Source organism: Arachis ipaensis, chromosome B6 (assembly GCF_059453495.1).
Source record: "Arachis ipaensis isolate K30076 ecotype BB chromosome B6, ASM5945349v1, whole genome shotgun sequence".
Classification (NCBI taxonomy): Eukaryota; Viridiplantae; Streptophyta; class Magnoliopsida; order Fabales; family Fabaceae; genus Arachis; species Arachis ipaensis.
Genome location: NC_142441.1, coordinates 147,462,574 through 147,478,794, shown reverse-complemented (window position 1 = coordinate 147,478,794; position 16,221 = coordinate 147,462,574). Strand labels below are relative to the sequence as shown.

General features: G+C 32.8%; 2 protein-coding genes across 3 annotated transcripts; both read right to left on the bottom strand.

The window, feature by feature from the left end:
* Positions 1 to 6,014: 6,014 nt before the first annotated feature.
* LOC107605425 (uncharacterized) lies at positions 6,015 to 11,143 on the bottom strand. The gene is made up of 4 exons (XM_016307303.3): positions 10,732 to 11,143; positions 9,268 to 9,338; positions 8,158 to 8,293; positions 6,015 to 6,437 (listed from the first exon to the last, which is right to left on the bottom strand). The coding sequence occupies exons 1-4, from the start codon at positions 10,886 to 10,888 to the stop codon at positions 6,352 to 6,354; spliced, it is 450 nt and encodes a 149-aa protein (XP_016162789.1). The 5' UTR covers positions 10,889 to 11,143; the 3' UTR covers positions 6,015 to 6,351.
* A 1,054-nt stretch (positions 11,144 to 12,197) lies between these two features.
* Positions 12,198 to 15,387, bottom strand: CM2 (chorismate mutase 2). Of its 2 annotated transcripts, XM_016307302.3 has the most exons (6): positions 15,080 to 15,387; positions 14,478 to 14,718; positions 13,696 to 13,782; positions 13,461 to 13,604; positions 13,187 to 13,279; positions 12,198 to 12,630 (listed from the first exon to the last, which is right to left on the bottom strand). In XM_016307302.3, exons 2-6 carry the CDS (start codon positions 14,709 to 14,711, stop codon positions 12,397 to 12,399), a joined length of 792 nt encoding a protein of 263 aa, XP_016162788.1. In that variant the 5' UTR covers positions 14,712 to 14,718; positions 15,080 to 15,387; the 3' UTR covers positions 12,198 to 12,396. The 2 variants fall into 2 exon arrangements, with proteins under 2 accessions (XP_016162788.1, XP_016162787.1); XM_016307301.3 differs by lacking the exon at positions 15,080 to 15,387 and having other exon boundaries at positions 14,478 to 14,895.
* Positions 15,388 to 16,221: the final 834 nt, after the last annotated feature.

Sequence of the window (16,221 nt, the reverse complement as noted above, 5' to 3'; positions counted from 1 at the left end):
AACTTCCTTAGGGGAAAGTATTGATTCAGAAACTTGTCTACTAGCTGCTTCTATGTTTTCAAGCTGGATTTGGGTTGGTTATTTAACCACCTCTTTGCTTGATCTCTTACAGCAAAGGAAAAGAGTAGCAGTCTGTAGACATCCCGATCCACTCCCTTAGTGTATATTGTGTCAGCAATTTGTAAAAAATTTGCCAGGAACTCAGTAGGTTCTTCCTGTGAAAGTCCAGAGTATTGACAGTTTTGCTGCACTAGAGTAATGAGCTGAGGGTTTAACTCAAAATTAATTGCTCTAATGGGGGTATACTGATACTTCTCCCACAGAAGTCAGGAGTGGGGGCCGTATAGGACCCTAAAATTCTTCTGAACTGTTCATTCCCATTTGGATTCATGGTGAAGAAACGTAGGAGAATTTGGATATTAAAAAGTAAGAAGGGAAACTAGAATTAAAATATTTTTTATTTTTAATTAATTGAATTAAAAAGATTTAAAAATTTCGTGTGATTTTTGAAAAAGAAGAAAGAGAAAGAGGTAAGAAGTTTTTGAAAATAGAAGAGAGAGAAATTAGTTAGGAAGTTTTTGAAAAAAAGGAAAGAGAGAACAAGTAACTAATTAAGAAAGATTTGAAAATAAGATGAGATAGGAGATTTGAAAAAAATTTTATTTTGAATTTTGAAATTGAAAGAAGATAAAATAAAGATTTGAAAATAAGTTGAAAAGATAAGATATGGTGAAGATTTGAATTTGAAATTTAAAATTAAGATAAGATAAGATAATGATTTGAAATTTAAAGAAAGATAAACCAAAGATAAGATAAAGATTTGAAAAAGTTTTGAATTTTAAAATTTTAAAAGAAAGATAAGATAGGAAAGAATCAAATTAAAAGAAAAGATTTCAAAAGATAAGATTTGAAATTTAAAATTTGATCTTTACTAACAAGAAAACACCAAACTTAAAATTTTTAAATCAAGATAAGAAAAGAAGGTAAGTTTTTTGAAAATTTGAATAAAGATAAAAGAAATATTTTTTATTTTTTTTGAATTAATTAAGAAAGAGAAAAACAACTAAAAGACACGAAACTTAAAATTTTTAGATCAAAGACACTAGTTTTTCGAAAATTAGAAAGAAAAACAACTAAAAGACACCAAACTTAAAAATTTTAAGATCAAAACAAGAAAAAAAAAACAAGAACAACTTGAATACCAAGAAGAACATGATGCGTGAGTATCTTATCTATCTTTTCCTTGTGAATTTGCACTTGAATTGCCAAGTTTAATCAAAATTTAAATATCTTTTAGCCACTATGGATGCTACTTTGAGTTGTGCACAATTCTATTTATTTCAGGTAGCATTTGGATGGATTTGACAGACTTTTGCAGCAGAAAAGGGAGAAAGCGAATGATGATGTCATTCCTGACTTCCTGCACTCAAACAGAAATAACTTGAGCTATAGAGGTCCAATTGACGTGATTCCAGCGGCGTTGGAAACTAACTTTCAGGGCTTTCCAATGATATATAATAGTGCATACTTCTTCTCCAGCAACCTCTGCCTCCTCCACGTTGAACTTGGCCCCTGCCAAGTTCAGCGTGGAACTTGAAAGCTCCCAGGGAAGCACACGCCACATCCCACGTTGAACTTGGAAAAAGCCAAGTTGAGCGTGGACTCAAAGGGAAACAAGCAAAACGATGCTGCCTCCTCCACGCTGAACTTGGAAATTTCCAAGTTCAGCGTGGATCCGAATGCCCCAAGTGGTCCCCAAGCACTCATACAAAGCTGCGCTGAAATTAATTAATTTTGATTTAATTTTTATTTTATTTATAATTAGGAAAAATATTATTTAATTTTTAGAAAATATATTTTACATTAATTAGGATTAGATATAAAAGAGAAAAGAATCAGCCCTTCAGGCTCATCTCTTCTCTTCTACCTCATTCCGCAATTTACAGTTTTTCAGAATCCTTATTTTCTCTCTGAACCATGAGCAACTAAACCTCCAATGTTAAGGTTAGGAGCTCTGTCTATTGTATGGATTGATACTTTTATTTTTCTATTTTAATTCATGTACTGATTTATAATTCAAGAATTATTTTCGTTCTTTATCTTATGAATTTGGGTGGAACGGAAGTATGACCCTTGTTCTAATTGAGTTCTTGTATAACTTGGAAAAGCTCTTTACTTGAACAACAGCTTGAAAACAATTTCTCCTAGACTTCTAATTATCTGGACTTAATGGGATACGTGACATATAATCCTTTTATATTTGGTTAATTAGAGTTTATGTGGCACATAAATTAGAATTGAACTTCATCCTCTAATTGGAATTAAGTGACAAGGAATTGGCGGTTGATGAAAGTTAGAGTAGACTAAGAAGGTCTAAGGAATTAGAGCTTAGTCATATATAGTTTGCCATGAATTGAATCTTGCATGATTAAAATAGTTAGTCAGAAAAGTCAATCCGAAAAATAGATATCTCTGAAGCCTTAACTGTTTTTCCATATATTATTCTCATCAATTTACTGCTTATTGTTTTAATTTCTGAATTACTGTTTAATGCTTTTGAATACCAAAACACTATTTTCTGTTTGTCTGACTAAGCCAATCACTTAACCATTGTTGCTTGATCCATCAATCCTCGTGGGATCGACTCTCATTCACCTGAGGTACTACTTGGTACGACCCGGTGCACTTGCCAGTTAGTTTGTGGGTTATAAATTTCACACTATAACACTCAAGGACAATTTCAAAAATTTTAAGAAAACATAAACACACAAGGGATACCAAACTTAAAAATTGACACTAGACTTGAACAAAAAGACACAATTTTTTATTTTTTATTTTTGGAAAAATAAAACAAGAAAGTTCGAATTTTTAACAAGAACAAGAACAAAAAACTCACACAAAAGACAAAGATTAATAAAGAAAAGGAAAGGTTTTGAAAAATTTTTGAAAAGAAAACAAAAGACACAAAACAAAACAGTAAAAAGTAACTAATCTAAGCAACAAGATAATCTGGTAGTTTGTCAAACTCGAACAATCCCCGCCAAAAACTTGGTGCACGAAATTGACTCCGCAATATTCGCACAGATTGACCGGCAAGTGCACCAGGTCGTCCAAGTAATACCTCAGGTGAGTGAGGGTCGATCCCACGGAGATTGTTGGTTTGAACAAGTAATGGCTACCTTGTAGATCTTAGTCAAGCAGATAGAAAATATGATAGTTGATGTGAAAAATGCATAAAACAGATAAATAAATAAACCGTTACTAGATAGATGTGAAAACAGTCATGAGAGAATGGTTGAGGCTTCGAAGATGCTTCTTCCTTCTGGATCAACTTTTCTCACCATCTACTCCAACTTCTGATGATTCATTCCATGGCAGGCTGTAAATGACTAACGCCAGGTCAGTTGTCATTAGCCTCCTCTGCTTCAGATGAAACGCCGGGTCAGCGGTCATCCAATCTGAACGGGAGTGAAGCTTCTGCAGTCCATTCCCTTGGTGATCCTACTCAAAGCGTCACAGACAATGTTGTTGCCATGAAGGTCTTCTATAAGCATGCGGCTCTTCACTCAATTGAATTCCTGATCCATAATGCAATCCATCATTGAAGTTTTCATTTCTTGCAACATAGTTGTAACCAGACTCAGCTAAACGGGTGAGAATTCATGGTAAAAAGAGAAAATAAAAATGAAGGCTAATAAGAAACAAAGAAAACAAACTCCTAAACTATCAAAAGCAAGCAAAAAATAAAAAACAAGGTATTCACAATATTCACATATGAACTAACCAATAACAAGCACACATTGTAATTCTCAAGCAACGGCGCCAAAAACTTGACATAGGCCAAACGTCGGTTTAGAAATTTCTCAGAAAGAATCAGGTTGCAAGTATAGTTCCAAACCAATAAATGACCCGAATCAAAGTTCAATTTATTTGTCACAAATGTAAACCAATAAAAACTGAGAGTATTAGATCTCCGGTCATCTCTCAAAGAAATTACAGTGAGATGTGCGTATTATTGGTTACGAGATTAAGGGATTTGAAGATAAAAAGACAAGAAATTAAATTGCAAGAATGTAAAGCTAATGACTAAAGGAAGATAAATGCTAAAAGACACTCCTGGCAAGGATTGAGACTCAAGGCTTCCTAACCAAGTCATTGACCACAAACATGGCAATTACCTAGAGTTAATCACATTTCGTCATCTCCAACATTGGGAGAAAGTCAAATAGGCATAGTTAGTCTTAATTCATAGGTCTTACTCGTCAATGGAAACAAGAACAACTAACAACTCTAAATCACCAATTAATATTGGACATCAACAACTCTCGTGTCACTAACCACGACATGATAATTACAAGAGCGAACCCAATAGTAAGGCCTATGGATTTGCATGTTTTTTCTTCACTTCTTCAAACCATCGTGGCCTTCTAAGTTTGAAATTACTCAACAAACACATCAATGCATCGAATAGAATTTAAGTGAATTAAATTTAGCGATTTTAAAGCACAAAAAGCATGTTTTTAATTATTAAGCACAATTAGGAGAAATTCGCAAGACCATGCTATTCCAGTGAATAAATACAAGATAAATTGATAAAATCCACTTATTTAAATCCAAAATAAACTATAAAATTGTGGTTTATCAGTTGACTCTCGTCAACAAGAAGTCGATTTGAGAGAGTGTCGTCCACTCCTATAAGTTATAAGATATTTGTCTCTTTTTTTAAAACATGTATTTGCGATGAGAAAGTCAAATGTTGAGGAAAAGTTTAAAATAGTTTTTATCCTCGGTATTGACCACCCGAAAATCATGGCCTCCGTGAATACTTTCATACCCATTTACTTTTCTTCCAACATGGCCATTTAAATCTCCTCCTAAGAAAATCTTATCTCCTGAAGGTATGTCTTGTTATCTCCTGAAGGTATGTCTTGGAGCAAACTCTCTAGATCCTCCCAAAACTTTATCTTGTGTTGCTTGTCCAAACTCACTTGCGGTGCATAGGTGCTAATCACATGAAAAGTACCTCCTTCCACTACAAGTTTGATAGAGATGATCCAATCTCCCACCTTCTTGACATCCACTACGTCCTTCTTCCACTGCTTATCCACGATAATACCTACCCAATTCCTATTCTTCACCTTTTCTGTATACCAAAATTTGAATCCGAAAGTATCCAACTCCCTAACCTTCGCACCGACTTATTTTGTTTCTTGTAGGCACATGATGTTAATCTTCCTCCTCGTCATGGTATCCACCACTTCCATGGATTTTTCTGATAAAGTGCCTATGTTCCATGTCACAAATCTCAACCTTCTGTCACTCTGACGTTTACCTTTACTTTTTTCTTTGTGAACTAGCTTATTTATTCTCATCTGTTCAGGAAAACGCAGAAACTCTTGCTCATTTAACACTACATTCGGGCACCGATACAGCGACTCTTGTTCATTTGACAATGTACGCGAGCCATACAGCACCTTACTTTCGGATAACGACCTAGCTTTGGCGCAATAACATCTTTGTTCCATGCAATGAAAATTCGACTAAGTTTTTATATTGACTGTGGAATGCCTAACAGAAAATATATCTTACCTTATATAAAACGACTTATTTGCTGTTCTAAAAAGGATTTATAGCATAAATACTTATAAAACAATAGCTAGTTGTAAAGTTTGAAAACAAATTACACTAATACTCTTAGAATTCATATCCATGTATATTTTAAACCTGACACTACAGTCAATTTCGATCTATATGAAACCGTATACCAAATGATTTTAGATAACATGAAATTTTATAAATGTGATCTTACATTATATAAATTTCTAATTCGAAGGTCAGTTTTATAAAAACCTATTCCAATAAAAAAAAAATCAGCATGTATTGCACTTTAAATCTTGGCAACTATGGCTTTTGCTTCATTTCAGGCACGGAGTAAACATGATCACATGGAATCATATGGTATCTCCGTTAAACACGAACAACAATGTAAAAAGTAGATGATGAACCATAGGGTATCAAGCAATGCACAACCAAACTGTGTCTTAGAGGAAATAGCATTTACAACAGAAGTCAGCTATAATGATAATACTCAGCACCGGCTTATGATTGTTGCTATACAGTGTGTGCACTAATCATTACTATTTGTCACATTTTAGTAAACATGTTAACCTTCATTTGTACTATTGGATTGGATTCTCATAAAGTGATCATCTTGTTAAAGGGAGAAAATGAGTCTCTGATCAACTTCGAATCAAGTTAGTTGGACTCGCATATAATAAGAGCTCACTTTCTCCCCTTTCCAATGTTGTCACTTTAAAGGAGCTAAATCCTGTACTATAAGTCATAAAGTTCTCACGCTTGAGAGGAGGTTGTTCCGTTTTTCTCCATTTGTCTTTGTCTGGCCCTCTCCATCTTTCTTCTACGCCATTCCTCCAAAGCTGATAATTGCAAATATAAAAAGGAAATCAAACCATTGGAAAGTGTAAATCTTTATTCAAACTGATAGAAACAAGTTGTTTGTTCCTTTTAAGCTAGTTTAGCAGGTTTAGGAGCAGTACGGCTAGGCCTATCTGCTGCCTATAAATACTAGGGATTAGTTAGTTTTCAGTCAGTTAGAGACAAATCTGTTCAGTTTGTTATAGGAGAGGGAAATTCTCTCCAAAGTTGATTAGTTCCAACCGTATACTTCAATAAGGGGATTGTGATTCACAAACCCTAGTTCACCAATAAAATCCCTAATTCTGTTAGATCTCAGTTCCTATCAACTGGTATCAGAAGCCCACGGATCCTGGTACTTGTGGTGTTCCGCAGCTCAAAAATGGATAAATAGGTATTTTATAGAAGAAATGCCAGCAGACCAATGTGCATAGTGTGAAAAAACAATTTAAGCTTTGTTTATATTAGCACTAGTGAAAGTACCAGGCTTCGCACAGGAAGGCAGAACCAACAATACTTCATTAAATGAACGGCTTACCAGTTGAAATAGAAAAACGAGTACTTTAATGAAGAAATTACTGCATCCGTGAAACATATAATGTAAGTTATGGCCATATCTGACCACTAATAATGAAGTTCGTTGATAAAGTTGGTGTTACATTAAGACATATAAATAGATATCAAAGTTGGCGTTACTTTGTTCATATTAGCATTACACAAAAAAATAAAAAGACAAAAGAAGAATGTTGAAAGAAAAAGGAGGTTCAATAAAGTATATATCCTTAGCACCACGAAAGGAGAGGCTGATTTCAGGGTTACCCTCCTATTTGGATAATAGATTTGTAACAACTAAATCATGACAATTCAGGAAATGATAGGTCTACTTTTGGTTTGATCATATTGAAAATAAATAGAGAGCACAACTACAAAAACTAGCAATCAGAATGGTGCATGTCTTGAATTGTAGGTACAAGTTTGTTGGTTCAATAGGCAATCAGCTAGAGTGAAGACATATAAATGAAATCAGCATTTTGGAATGATAACAAAGGCACCATTGGCTGTCTTTGTAACAGAGCCAGCACAGCAAGCACGCTGAAGCTCAGGCTGCATTTGGAGACTGTAAAACTTGAGAAGGAGAAACAAAAATATTTTTGTTCCAAGATGTGTCTTTGTATTCTCTGATCACTGAAAACATGGGAGCAATAGGGACAGATTTTTTTCATCTCTATTGTCTCAATATCTCCATGTTTTGTATCCTAAGACTGTTACGAAATGGGACTTTAGAGCCTCAGAGGTTTGGAGTAATATGCAAATGAGAAAAAACTGTTGGGATTTATAGAGTAAAAGATTCAAAATATTTCTGGCAGAAGATGCATGTCTAGCCAAGTCCATGTCAAAAGAAAAAGAATGCACTAAATTGTAGAAACCGAGTAACTGATCATTTGTTTAACAGTAAATATGTATAAGCCTACAAGGAATTTATTATTCCTAACCGTATAAGCTTTACTGAATCAATAAAAGACCCTCATGCATATGTCATGTTGGTAATGATGATCCAAATACAATGAAATAAAGACTCCATGGATACACTTCAACTCAATTTATATTTTTCTGACAACAGAGAAGTGATGAGCATCACATATTCGGAGTTCGATCTTTGAACATGTGCACATATAATAAAGTAAAAATCAAAGTAAATTTACAAGGAGAAAAGAGAGATACCTTTCAGGCTGGCAGCGTCATTTAAGGAACGGATATCTTTTAACCTTTTAGACAGATCAACTGCAGCAGTCTGCTTCGAGTCTTTCTTCTGGGCTGTTTCTGATTCAGTGTATACATCCTGTTCAATCTCTCTCACCTATGAAGGAAGACATTCACAGTCACAGAGAAATCATTCGTGTAAAAATTCAGCATAACCGAACCTCCGGTCATTGAATAAAACATTTCTGACCCGTTATCAGCCGCTCAAAGGAAGTCAAATGACTCTTTTGAAGTATTGAGTAACAAATATTGGCCCACTCAAAAGTTTAATAAATCTTATTTGCTAATTTTTTAAAGTAAATTTTAAGTTATAACTAAAACATGAAAGCATTAGTACTGCCAATTTTTAATGGTAAAATCCAAACTGCAAAATGCAAAAATGAAAAAGCTTAAGTGGATGGGGATTCTTGTGTGTGAACTTGTAGCCATGTTGAAAAAGTTAATTATAACACTTATCTTGAAATACCCCATGGCCACACGTAATTATGGATAAAGTTTGACATTTCAATCTAGATTCGGATAAAAAGGGACAAATTGGAGATCTGAGTATCTGATTAACATCAATGAGGATTTCACATGACAAGCTGCAGAACTACAACTCCACAATTTTCTCTTCCAGTGACCAGACTTTGTCCAGGAGAAAAATACAGGTTTAGTTTTTCATGAGGCAGTAGAATGACAATATAGCGTCATGCTATGGGACAGTATTACATTCCTCCTTTCAAATTCACATCCTCTCAGCAATGAAGCGAAACCCTGAAAAATATGGCTGAAGAAATACAGATATGGCAAGTTGCTTAATAAAGTCCAGTACCCTGAGAAACAACTATAAGGAAAGTGCTTCTTGAATGACTTGAAAAATGACCCCTTTAAGGTTGACAATGTTCTCGCTAAAGGATAAATATTTAACAAAAAATGAAGTATAATGTTTGTTCTAGAAATCAAATGTGTTAGGAAAATAATTATTGTCAAATAACATTCCTACTTTGGACATCCTGGGAACAAGTTATGCTCAGAAAATACTATTTAGCAAGCAACACGATAAATAAACAAAACCAATTTGAAACTCACTCTCTTTATCAACTCCAACGGTAACATAGCAAGACGAATCTCCTCAGATTCCTTAATATAACTCAATTGAGCTGCAATTTATAGGTGAAAATTATATGAGCATTTCATAATTAGAGTCAACGTACAATATAAGATGCCAAAATTTTCCATGCTTGAGAAATAGTAAAACTCCCTTGGTATTTCTGCCAATTTTTATTCCAGTCCGAGTATCCTTCTGCCAATTATTACACAGGGCTCATACAACTTCATTGCAAGAATGTGGATGTGGACTCTACATCCACAATTAAAGGGATTGTTTGAGGGAGCATTTCCACCATTCATATCAAATAGCTAAAGATTTTGAGACATTTTGATTCATGACAACAACTATGTTTAATAACAAGTCTGCTAAGTATAAGTATAAAACAGGACAACCATAAAATTAAATTGCAGTATGCTCACACCAGAAAAAAATAAATAAATAAAATTACAGCATGTACCACATCTTATAATTTTAAATGGATTGATAAGACAAGTCTACACAGGCTAACCAAGTTTTTGGCTGTACCATTTTTAAAGCCTAACTATAGTAATTTCCCGTACTTTATTCCTGATAAGTGTATCCAATGGATGTAGAAGATGCAAATAAATTTAAAATTTTTTGGCCATCGCAAGGCAGTCAACAATATGTGGAATAAACTTAATACGTAACACTGATTCATAAGACTTGGATTAGCTGAAAAAGATTCATTTCCGGAATTTGAGAAGAAAATAAAGCAAAGGTTAGGAGAGAGGTCTGGCTTGCATATAGAATGAAGTGGTAAATTGTATTTCCAACCACCATAATAAGAGTCTAATTACAAATTTTGTAAGTCACACCTTTTGTACAACGCTATTGTCCAGGATGACCTACAAGGCTACAATGCAACCCTCATAGCTGATAAGAGGAAAATGGAGCAACCCTCTTTGAACAACGTATCATACACGGTACTGAAAACTACATATTAAAACTCTCTATTTTTTCTCTGTAAGATCTTGTTCTTATTTTGAATGTTCAAATATTATCAATTGAGATGAATTATTGATCGAAACTCACATCATATCGCGGACAGCAACCAGATAATAGAACGGCAACACTTTTCCAATAAAGTTCGTATTCCAAATTTGCCATTGGACCATTCGTCAATCAACCGAGTTATAAACACCAAATATAAAATTCTCAAATCATTTAAGAATTAAGATAAAAGTAGAGCCCGAAATCGGGAAAAAAAAACTCAAATTAAAAAAGAAAAAGAAAAAAATATCCGTAACTATTTAAAAGAAAATGTCAAATTCATAAGAATATGGAAATTATGCAATATCCATTTGGTCAAGAAATTAAACCTAAGGAACATTCGACAAAATTAAGCAATAACTACGATCCAATCGAATTCAAAACGCTACAATATTCCACAAGACAACCGAATTTAAGAAAGAGAAACTAGCCTGGGTTGGAATTAGGTGAGGAGAGTTTGTTGCGGGTGTAGGAAGAAGTGAGGAATCCATGGAGCAAGAAGAGTGCAGTGATTACGTTAATGAAGCACACCACTATGGTTGCGTTCCTGAAGGAGAACCTGAGCCTCCACCATTGCTGCCCCTCCATTTTTGCGTTGCTTTTGGGATTACGGCAAGTGCTCCAAGATTTTCCTTTTACCCCTAAATTCACGGCATCACGCCGAGTGGTGTGTAGGACCTGAGTCTAAATGAGACCTATCGCCACTACCTGTTGGAAAGAAACTAGCTAGCTACCAACCACTCAACCAGTCACTCTTTCTAATTAGGATTTCAATTCTCAATTTCTCGTTCAGAACAACTGTGTTTGTAAAGCCGTAAAGGTGAGAATTAGAATTCTCTAGACAGTTTAATTCTTTTCTTTAATTTGGAACAAGAAGGAAAAAAATTAAATTATTAATTCTTTTTTTTTTTACTTGAAACTTCTAATTTTCATATTTAATTGATTAAAAGAAATTTTTAAAGCCAATAATTTTTAATATTTTTGGTCATTGTTTAATTAGTATAAATATTAAATTATTTTTAATAAATAAATTTTGTTAATTTTTATATGTAAATTTTAAAAAATGTGAGTATAAACTGTATTGATTTATATGTACAAATTCTTATAAATATAAATACAAACTATATATTTTTATATATAAAATTTTATAAATATAAGTATAAATGATTGTCGTCAAATACGGATCCAAAATAACAATATTTACTAATAATGTAATATTACTGAATAAATTTTAATACAATTGAAAATTAAGGTGGTTTGACTTGCAAATCAACTCTCATCAAATTTGCTTTGAATTTTAAAATATCTAAAGTGTTTCTTCTTCTTCTTTGTTTGATTTTTTTTTGTTTTTATTCTTGTTAAGAGAGTAAAACAAGAAAAAATTTGAGAAGGTAAAACAAAAAGAAAAAGATGAATAAGAAAAAAAACAGAAGATGAGGAGGAAGAGAAAGAATTTTGAATTATGCAGAACTTATCAGAATAAAAATATATCCAAATATCTTTGTGTTAACACCCAAATATCTTCGTGTTACACCCAAATTTACTGCAAATACAGAAAAATATTTCTTCGAATGCTACATTTTTTCTTTTGAATTGAACTACACCTCAGTTACTTGATTGGATTCAACACAATAATCAATTTCGTTCTAATTCAATTGACAATCTGAACCTGAATTATTCATTATTTTCAATAACGAGATGACGGAGGAGAACGAGAAAAAGAAATGAAGAGAAGAAATTCCAATAAAAAAAAAAAAGCAGGAAGAGGAAGTGTTGATGATGACGATAACGAAGGAGGAAGAAGAAGAAGAACGTGCAGTAACGATACGAAGCGCGTGAATATAAATAACTTATAAAGACTTGTATGGGAAAAACGCTTATACGTGGAGAATAATTCTTTATAATAATCAATTAACCAATCCTTCATTAATAATCTTTCTATACCTACTATACTATTAGATGTGTAAATGTTTATTATCCAAAGCATCTACACACTCTAATGGCGATTGTACAGCCACAAGAATTTGGCAATAAAGGATGGCCTAAAAATTGAGATCAATATTCCTCTTGGAAATGGCATTAAAGTTTCTTGAATTTCAATCAAGACGGTGCAATAGGTACTCAACTTGAACATCCTTAGTAAGAGGTATTATCCAATTCTTGTATAAGTTGGCAGCCACTGATGGATCAACCTTGTATGTTACATTTTTTTCATCACCATTCTTGAGGGTCACATTCTGTCCGAATACCATAGCTTTCTTTTCAACCCTCTTCCTCACCGTTTCTTCTACACTCTCAAATGTCAACAATTTCATCAATCCTTCTTTATCCTGAAATAATCAAGCATTTATATTATAGACTAAGGTTAGTAAACAACCAAGATGATATCTGTTTAAGCAATCCATGAGCATGAAATATGTTTACACAATCACCTAATTGTATGTAACTATATCATTAAATTAAAAATATTTGACTAATGTGATAACTACTTCAAAAGTTTCATATTGCACTGACCTTTGGTGATATTTAATGAAATTTAATTCAATCCTTTTTATTTCTAAAACTATACATTGATTTTCCCTAAGATTTAGGTGATAATACAACCGATACCTGTGTATTTTGTAAAATATTGCATTAAACACCTTTATAAAATAACACTAACCTCCTCTAAAGGAATGTTTATGTGAGGTCCATGTCATAGAGGGGGACCATGATAAATTTAGAAAATCAATGTAATTTGTTCAATATTATATAGTAATAGTGAACAAAAAATTAGTAGATTTGAAAAGTGATATGTGGATAGAAATATGAACATTAATGGGACTAAATTGCTAATAAGAATATTAGTGGAACTAATGTGCTAAGATTCAGCATTATGATGTATACCTCGGAGCGAATCAGAGACTCATATTGTTGAGCAGACTCCCTGAATTTCACTTCAGCAACAAATTTTCCATAATGAATCCTTCTAGAGATGGCCTGCAGAGACAAATCAGAATTAGCACTAGTTTAGAGCCATTAAGGCCACAGTTGAAATTGCTCTTATGAGTTTTGACCAAAATTTACATTCGCAACATGAAACTTGGATTAGAAGGGTTTTTTAATATAGAAGTTGCTCTATATATAAATTCATCCAAAGAGTTTTCGGAGACAACATTACCTGCAACAATGAAAGATCACTAGCTGCGGTTTGCGCATAGTTGCCGTCATCACCAGAAGCAACAAATGAAGGAAGCAGCTCCTCAAAGTAGATTTTCCAGATGGATTTGTTTATGTTAATCGAAGCAGCTTTGGGATGCAAAAACTGCAGATCTAATTAAATTTTAGCATTTTTCTTTCTTGACAGTGAACCAAGTTAGGAGATTGGAGAAAGATTTTTGGATTTGGTAAATTACCTGTGTGAAGGAGTAAGATGGCACAAGTGAAGGTGGCAGATTTTCCGGGAAGAAAGGATTTTCTTCAGGGTTATTGTATCTTCCAACCTATAGCATAGCATAACTTTTTTATGTGCAATCTTCTTTCCAAGCCAATAGCATAAGAAAATAAGAAACACTTATGGTGATTGCCAAGATCAAATGTTCTTATAATTGCATTAGTCCATAAACTAGATACTTATTGATATCTAAATGTTTCCATTTGGTAATGAGGAATGTGTTAAGGTATAACCTTATCAAAGATACTTATTATGTATTTGACACCTTTTTGAAGCCATTTTTTCAACTATAATCTCTTAAGATTCTTCCAAATTCATTGAAAAATGAAAGTTAAGTACAAACTCACATAACAAAGGTTGAGAAGTACATTGCTCATATTTACAACATGGATATCACTTGATGAATGAAGCAAGGAAAACAGAACACAATCATACTACTATAATGAGTAATGACAAACGCTTCCCACTAAGTAAAGGTCAACTACATAGATCAAACGATACCATCGCATCATATCAACAAGAATTACATTATCTGTCAACTGTCTTAATAGACTAACACACTCTTTTTCATCGGGCTAGCGAATCACAGTTTTTCTTGGATCCATATATATTTGTATAAAAAACATTTATCCAATAATGTATCCAAAAGGACCAAATAAAAGTGAATTAAGAGAGTACACAACAATAATGATAACACATTATAAAGAATAATAAATATGAGGGCTAAAACCCTAAACTACTAACCTTAGCTTGAACTGCTTCTGTATTCTTCACAACAAACTCAGCCAATGAACCAGCGAATCCCGGAATCTCCTCGCCGCCGTAGGTGCGAGAATTCATTAGGAACTTTGCTCTCTCAATGAGGCCAAAGACAATTGTATCTTCTTGCCTGATCAAAGCTTCCCTCACTGAATCCAGAGTATACACCTTCCCCTTCACAGATTCAAGACTTAATTCTTCTGCTTTCACCATTCCCATCCTGTATCTAACCCCACAAATTGCCAACACAAGAATCACCAAACGAAAATTAAGCATCATATTGAAACACCCCAAAAGATTACAACTTTAGCCCTACAATTTTATGATTAATCTGCCATTAAAATAGAGTACAAAAACAGCATTATATATAACACACGAAGATAAGAATTTGACTAATTAAGAATTGCAAGGTCAAACTCAACGCCTGCTCATATAGAGGAAAACATATTATTCCCCATAAAATCTAGATACGTTTGACATTTAATATTGAAAACGCAAAATAAAAAACAAAAACGGTGTAAAATCATACATGCAGAGATGGACAAAGTCAAAGAAAAAAAGACGGCAAATAGATAAATTATAAATACCTATGTAATCAAAGAGGCGGCTGAATTGAATTAGAGATGAAGATATAATGAGATTAATTAGCGATAAGAGAGAATATTTGGCTATTTGCTTAATGGAAGCAACACTTATGTTATGATATTGTGTGATATTTATAATTTATGATAATAGTTGAATTAAGTGAAAAGAGAAAGTAACTTGGTGGGGAAGAAGAAGGAAAAGAGTGTTGTTATGTGTGTGTGGGGCGGCGAAGAAGAAGGGTCGTTGGTTGGTTGGTTGTTGCTTACATTGGTTGAAATCAAGAGCTCTTTGAGTTTTGAGTTGGAAACCCAACCAATTTTTTGCTTTTCTTTTTTGTCCTGCGAGGAAGAAACACCGTGTGGGTTCCACCATCAACACCCAACAATGCAAGAACCACTAAAAAAAAAACTTTTGTCACATGCTGTGTTTTTTGTACGGTCAAATAATATCTTTTATTAGTTACAAATTATGTTAAAAAATAAAAAATATTATATATATGATAAAGTGATAAACTACTAAAACGGTTCCTGAACATACTTATAAATAGTATATTTTACCCGTATTTTTAAATTATTTAAAGTTGTTTTTGTTAATAATAAAATTTAAGTATATTTTTGTTAATAATAAAATTATTTAAGTATATTTTTGACGATATATTTATTATTATATACATTATTTTTGTATATATATTTTTAATATTTTATTTTTAATATTAAAATAAGAGTTTTATTTTAATATTAAAATATTTTATACAATTATTTATTTATATTTATTTTTTTGAATTATCATTAAATATATTTTTTTATCAAAAATAAAGAGACTCAAATTCACGAGCTCTTAGATAAATATGGAAAGACTATATCATTTGAATTATAACTCATTGATTAAATATATTTATTTTTGTTGATATAATATTACGTAATTAAATATATTTATAAATTTATTTTAGATGAGATTGGATCAAAATTAAATTTTAAAAATAATTTATAAAAATAGTAAAAATATCGTTTCTCATCAAAATTATTAGTTTATTGCACGATGGTACCGTTATGTGGGAAAAGGAAACCAGGTAGGTCTAACGTCTTCCCCGCGTTTAGCCGTTGATAAGAACGCTTTTGCTTTGTCGTGTCTATGTCTTAATTCT